This window comes from Takifugu flavidus, chromosome 16, assembly GCF_003711565.1.
Source record: "Takifugu flavidus isolate HTHZ2018 chromosome 16, ASM371156v2, whole genome shotgun sequence".
Lineage (NCBI taxonomy): Eukaryota > Metazoa > Chordata > Actinopteri > Tetraodontiformes > Tetraodontidae > Takifugu > Takifugu flavidus.
In genome coordinates this window covers 11,756,391-11,763,285 of record NC_079535.1, presented here as the reverse complement: position 1 = coordinate 11,763,285, position 6,895 = coordinate 11,756,391, and the positions used below count along the sequence as shown (strand labels likewise).

Genomic DNA, 6,895 nt, shown 5'->3' with positions numbered 1-6,895 from the left:
AAAAACAACAAAAGAAGAAAAGCAAAAAAGTTCTCAATTTGGAAGTTGAGACGTGATGATAATTTACTGTTTGTACAGGCAAATAAATGTGGATTAACATGAATATGTGAGACAGATCCCAGGAGAGCGCTGCTAAAATACCGTTCAGGGTCTTTTTATTTGTTAGTGCTATAATGTGTTGTGGGCCTGTTGTTTTTAGTGTGTCGTAGAAAATGGTTTCTGGAATGACTGCCTAATAAATAGGTGGCTGACTGACTCAAAAACCCCTAACCCCCCACTGTAAACAACAAGAACAATCTGAAACAATGGGAGAAGATACACCAAAACTTAACAACTCCAGGAGGCAACATGATGGAAAAATGAGTAGGAATGAACAATGTGAAATGCTTACCTTTTGATTTATTGAACCAACCGCTTTAGGTCCAGTCACACTTAGCACGTTTACACAACACTTGTAAACCTATTCCTTAATCCGACTATAACTGGACAACTGAAGTGCATGTAAATACATTAGTCTGATTAATATTGGAGCTCTCTATATCTAAGACGATTAGCCTTTCTCCTGCTTTTCAAAATGGCGGTCTGCCCAACGCCTACTTGACGTAAAAGATCAAACAGAAAACCTACTGAAAGACGTATTCCGTCACCTAGTGTTGAAGATGAGGAAATGTTTCCATCAGTTATTTCACTTTTCTCCACTGGGTGTAAACTGGGACAAGATACCAATTCTGTCGAGACGCCAAAGTCAAATTCTGAGCATAGCTCGATTGAAGGTACTGACTAAAAGACAAGAGTTGCTTGCCAACACCTGAAGCAGACGTGCTTGGGTTAGTAAGGCGCGAAAATGGCTCGTTGGTGTTGGACGGTACAGACGGATCACGTGGCCGTGTCTCAAGGCGATCGCTACCACGCAGTTCACTCTCTCAGCCTGCCACGTCCAGTCACCCGACTGATTCGATCAATAAAATGTCAGCTGCGTTCAGCTTCCTGTCTGCTTCATTTTACGTCCTGCTGCTCCTCTCTGCTCTCCTGTCTCATTTGCTCAGTGTACCTCGATCTGAACAATTTGACATGTTGCTCTTTTGTTCCATCGGGCCTTTTTCCACCCCACCCCCTTGTGGTACATCCCTTAATTACTCCCTTAATAAGAGTAATCAAGTGGATCACCCTGTTTATGGAACATGGGCATAATTCATCATAGGCTAAAATCACAATAACTGATGAAAACAAGATCACCAAAGGATGTAAACATTAGGAGTGCACGGAATGTCACTAACCTGTAATCAACAAGGTCCAAATCTACATTAATACCACGACCTGCTCTAAAAAGAGCCACAAAAAAGACAAACATGCCGTGTGAGTGTGGGAGGCAGACGTTTGCAGTGAAGCCGATGCGCTCAGACAGACAGATACAGGGGAAAAGGTGAGGAGAGAACAACACAGATATTCTCTCTTTGAGGTTGTTGGCATCTAGCAGGATTCGCCTACTTTCCTCAAGTCTTCTTGAGGCCTCAAAAGCATCAGAGTTGAAATGCAGGCGTCTCTACTGTACTGCCCAACGCCCCGCGGTGGCAACACAAGACTGCAAGTTTCAGAATAGAAGTGCTCTCAGGGAGCAGAACTATCAAATCAAATCAAATCAAATCAAATCAAATCAAATCAAATCAAATCAAATCAAATCAATCTTTATTTATATAGCGTCTTTTACAATCAAAATTGTTTCAAGGCGCTTTCCAGAATCCCAGGGCCTAACCTATAAGCACAGATGTTTGAGTCCAAGTTTTGTTCCCAGAACAAAAATGGGGTTTGGACAGACGAGGATCCAGTTAATCTCAAGGAGAAGGATATTGTAACGGCTTGTAAATTATACTGAGGGAAAAGTCTGGTAGGTGAATTAAATATCAACCATTTAGCCAAATTTATCACATCAGTATTTCCATTCTTGCAGTATTTCCATTCTTTTCGACGCTACTCTGAATTTGTTGAACTCTTTTGTTATTTCGTATGCAATTCCTCAGTGGTTAGACCATTTGTTTGTGTCTTTGTGGTCTTTTCTCATGTTGCCAAAGGAGGATTTTTTTTCTCCATTGTTGATATTTGTTCCTTCGCCACTGTCTTGGTAAAGCTCCCGACGCTCTCGCTAAAGATTCATAAGAAAGTTGCTGCTGCCTCGTGGTTCAGCTCGACTGTTCGAGCGGATTATCTCTCTCATGCATTACTGTCAGGAGGAGGATGTGAATATTTCGGCTAGCTCGCAGGCATCACGGTAGGATCCCTGAAGTCTGTCACCATGAATCCACTTTTGTCACAGCACAAGAGCAACTTTATGTAATGGAACTCCAAGTAATGTAGGAGGAGAAGTGGCCTGTATGAATATTTAGTAGTTTTATTATTAAAGTCGTAAATTTCCCTGAGAAAACAACAGACTCAGCACAGATCTGCCTCAGCATTGCTGCTCGACGCCTCTTACATATTCCGTAGACAAATTTGTTCCTTGCTCTTGTTTCTCTCCACCTTAGGAGCAAAGTTCGTTCTGGCTAGAAATTTGCACCAGCGGAAAAGACCAAAATTTCTAGTTTTTTTTAATGAAATACACTTGCCCCAAATTTCCAACCAACCAAAAGATAGTTCTCGGACATCAGACGAAAAAAAACCTCTGGTTGGATGGGCCAGCTAGGAAAAAAATGACATCACCAAAGAAAACCCAAATTTCTCTGTTGGCCTTGCCGGTAGGTTTAATAAATAGCTTAATAGGATACAACTGACGAGGCATTTCTGTGTTTTCCTCCTGAAAAGTGTTTGCCTGTATGATATAACCTCATTCTGTCAGATAACATGTGTTTGTGCTGTGTTTGTTGCACCTGATTCCAGGTCAAACGGAGGAGTAAAACCAGCGATGTGGAAGGGAACGCTCGGATGTGCCAGGGACACAGCCGCTGTTTTGTTGTTTTTTTTCTCAGCGGCGACTATGACGCATATAGAATATGAGCGTAGATGATGCATCGGTGATAACGAACAGCTCGAGGCCTTTCTGACATTTCTGTTTCAAATGCGGCTTCTCTTTGTTCAGAAACTGTGAAACTTTAACCTGAATAATAGATATCCAGAATAAAACCCTGACACCTGTGAGCTGACCTTCATGCCAGATTTAAAAGCGTGCTGTGTCTGCGCACACACTTGGATTTCTTTTTTTAAAATACAATTGAATTTCTTTTTTTTACATTTTCTATTAAATTGGAGAAAGTTCGATTATTCCCGTCTCATTCCTGCCGGAAATGCTTGTGGTGTGCGGCGCTGGTTCCACAGGGAGCAACAACACAGCTGTGTGTTTCAACTGAAGGGATTTAGCTGCCTTTTTCTCTTGCGGTTCTGCTTGGTGGCGGTCTGTCTTCGGCTCTTGACACTTTGCGCGACAGCTGTGAATATTTGTATCGTGTTGTGCGACAGCCACTCGGCCTAATGGCACATTTCACCATATTCATACACCGATTGGGGAAAATTACTTGAGTGGGTCTGAAATGAATGTAAAATTGCTTAATGAACCTACATTTCTGTGACACCCGCACACTAACAACAAAGAAACTGCTGTGTCATGAGGAGCATCTGTCGAAATCTCACTCATTAATGGCTCAATTTCACTTTCTGGTGTGTTTAGCTATTTTGGCTAATAACTAGGGTCCCCCATATGTTTGAGCCTCAAAGCCTTATATCATGCTGATGGTGTCCATTAGGATTGTCCACTTATACTAATTTTTAGGGTGTCTTTGTAGGTTCTCATTCAGCCACAGTGTTCCATTGCGATCCAGTGGAGAGTCGGCCGGACTGCTGAAGAAGAGTCAGCAAGAATGAAGGGAATGAAAGGTGCCGTGTTGTCTGGTTTAGACACACTAGAGGTGGCAGAGAAGAAGGTGTTGAGGTTCTCTCTGGGAGTGACAGGGATGGACAGGGTGAAAAATGGAACATTGTTTCAGTCCAGATGTGAAATGAACTTTCTTAGAATTGAAGCGGATTGGCACTAAAGTGCTATCATGACCCAGAATCAATTCTTCCCATTATAAATAATAAAATAAAATTAAGACTGGTATATGAATGTTTTCATGTGGAATTTTTGGATTTGCTCCAAATCCTCAAAATGAAAGTGAATGAACCTTTTTTACATCAAAAGTTGAAAAAGTTACATAACGGAACAAGATTTATGCTGGGAGAAGTAAACAAGGAGACACACTTAACGGTTTTATTCACTCATTATTGTTTGCTTTCACTTTGCTGCAGGAAAAACTGACTTTCTGTAAAAAGTGAAAGTAACCAGTGCTATAAAGGGGGGCTTCCTGCGCACGAACAGCACAGAGAAAACTAAGAGGACAACAAGAAGAGGAACCAGCAAAATGCGTGCGTATTTATTGTCTCTTTTCTTGAAAATGATCATTTATACTTTCAAAGCAAGAGACATCTGTTGTCGGTCTTCTTTCTGTCTATATTTACTGGGCGAATCCTAAAGTACCGTCTGAAAGATTGCGTTTAAATTTACCCAGAAAAACAAAACCCACTTGATAAAATGACATTGTGAATCTAATTAAACTCTTGCAGCTTACGGAAAGATAGAGGATATAAAAACTAGTGGGGCCTCAGATGTGACGGCTGCACAGGATGGATTAAAGGAAGGTAAGAGCATATAATCCTATTAATTTATAAAAGTATATAAACATCCTTTTACTTCTTTATTGAACAAAAGGAAAAAAAATCTCAAATGTCACTACATGCTATTTGTCTTTTCTGCAGGAGGCTGGAAGAGCTCACACAGAATGGCAGAGATTGACTCAAATAGAATGGAAAATTACAGGACCATTATCAACTTAGCCGGACGGCAGTGTGACGTAGATCCAGCTGTCATTGCTGGAATCATCTCCAGAGAGTCCAGGGCTGGAAATCAGCTGATTAATGGCTGGGGAGATCAGGGCAAAGCCTTTGGACTGATGCAGGTAGAATCGAATGCTGCCGATTCGTCAGAGTTTTCCAAGACAAAGTTTCACCTTTAGACGTTGTTAATCTGGTTTCTGCAGATTGATGTGACTCCACCTCCAAATGGAGGCGGTCACACACCAGTTGGAACGTGGGACAGTTTGGAACACTTGATCCAAGCCACCGAAATCCTGGTTGAGTTTATCGAAAGGATCAAGACTAAATTTCGTCGTTGGAATGCAGACCAACACCTGAAAGGTTTTGTTGACAGACGGACACAAAACACCACTGCTCACTATTTGTCACCTGCTTATGTGTAACTCTCTCTGCAGGAGCTTTAGCTGCCTACAATAAGGGTGAGAAAAATGTCGAGTCTTATAAAAGTGTCGATGCCAAAACAACTGGGAAGGACTACTCCAATGATGTCGTTGCCAGAGCTCAGTGGTACAAAAGCAACATGGGGTTTTAACCCAGGGAAACCTGCGAAATCCAAGAGGAAGGGGTTGGACATGTTTCTGTTTGACCAAAGACCAATAAAAAGCATCTAACAAACTCTTGGCGTGGGGTTTTGTTCTGAATTTCAGTCCAGTTTAAAGGTAATTTTTCATCTGTATTCATGATCAACACATATTCATGGTCAAGGGTTTCGAATTTGATGAGAAGAGTTTCAAAAACACCTGTTGGCCATTAAAAGGCCCCCCTTGCAAAGAAAGATAAAAAGTGAAAGCAAAAGTAAACGCACAATTAATCTCCACTGATCTACTGTAATTAGAGGAGGAAGCAGGAAGGGTGGGGGCGTGCGCCTGTTGACAGGATTTTTAAAAATAGAATATGAATGCATCACCTCACTTCTTTACTATTTAGTATTTTTACTGTAGCGATATTCTAACTTGTTTAAAAATGAAGACGGTGTAGGAAGGAATCGCTAATACAGATGTTAATTTTTGCGAATAATTTTGCATATAAGCATATAAAACAGAATCAGACATTGAGGTTCAGAATTTTATTTAATCCTGATTTTCAAGTAGTTATAAAATAGGGTTAAAAAGTCCAACAAACACAACAGAAATGTATAACAGCCAATAATTTCAGTTTTGCTAATTTCCCTTTTGATTCTGACATTTCCTTGATTAAAAACTTCAGACATCACTAAATTAATAAGTTGAACAAGGTTGCAAGAAAGAGCAGTAAACACTTGGACTGAGCAAATCCAGTCCTCCATGGCTGGAGTCAGGTCAGGTTTTGTGCTCTACCAGGCAGGAAATGCCTCTACCAAGGGAAGTGGAATGCCAGCTGAAAGCACTGTCGGCCTGTAGGATAGAAAACCTGGCTGGAATCCGGCCCCCTCTTTAAGACTATCTGACTTCTATGGGTTAGAGTGTCCCCCCAATTAATGAAACTGATTTAACGGACTAAAGCCATGGTTTATGTTCCAATAACATGTAGCTGCAGCTCACACATGTAAGTGTTTAATCCAAACGTGGACGAACATTTTTAAAAGTTGCGGTCTGTTGAAGGATAGTGTGTGTGTGTGTGTGTGTGTGTGTGTGTGTGGGGGGGGGGGGGGGGGGGGGGTGCAGGGCTTTGGCTTTCCTGAGAAGAGCAAGAGCTCTACATTGTGTTTGGACTGTTAGTCTATCAGTTTGTCTTCGTCTGTTTGCTGAAAGTGCCACTCATTGTGTCACCTCCACTTTCAACACCATCCACCCACAGTCCCCGGTTCAGACACCCTCAGCTGGGGCTGCCCATCAGACCACCAACTGTCAGGATCCCCAACACTGCGCTAAATTCTCTTCTGTTCACTCTGAAGACATTCAAAGGCTCAGGGCTTGCACAGGCGGGTTAAGGCTGGACTAAGGATTGTGGGGTGCGGCCCAACCACCACCACTGATATCCGCACCAACACATTAAGAAAGAGGTCAATTTACATCATCCT

The 6,895-nt window shown here is 41.8% G+C and overlaps 1 protein-coding gene across 1 annotated transcript; it reads left to right on the top strand.

Moving 5' to 3' along the window:
• Nucleotides 1-4,173: 4,173 nt before the first annotated feature.
• Nucleotides 4,174-5,511, top strand: LOC130540121 (lysozyme g). The gene is made up of 5 exons (XM_057059042.1): nucleotides 4,174-4,389; nucleotides 4,588-4,662; nucleotides 4,780-4,979; nucleotides 5,061-5,217; nucleotides 5,292-5,511. The coding sequence occupies exons 1-5, from the start codon at nucleotides 4,386-4,388 to the stop codon at nucleotides 5,426-5,428; spliced, it is 573 nt and encodes a 190-aa protein (XP_056915022.1). The 5' UTR covers nucleotides 4,174-4,385; the 3' UTR covers nucleotides 5,429-5,511.
• The last annotated feature ends 1,384 nt before the right edge of the window (nucleotides 5,512-6,895 follow it).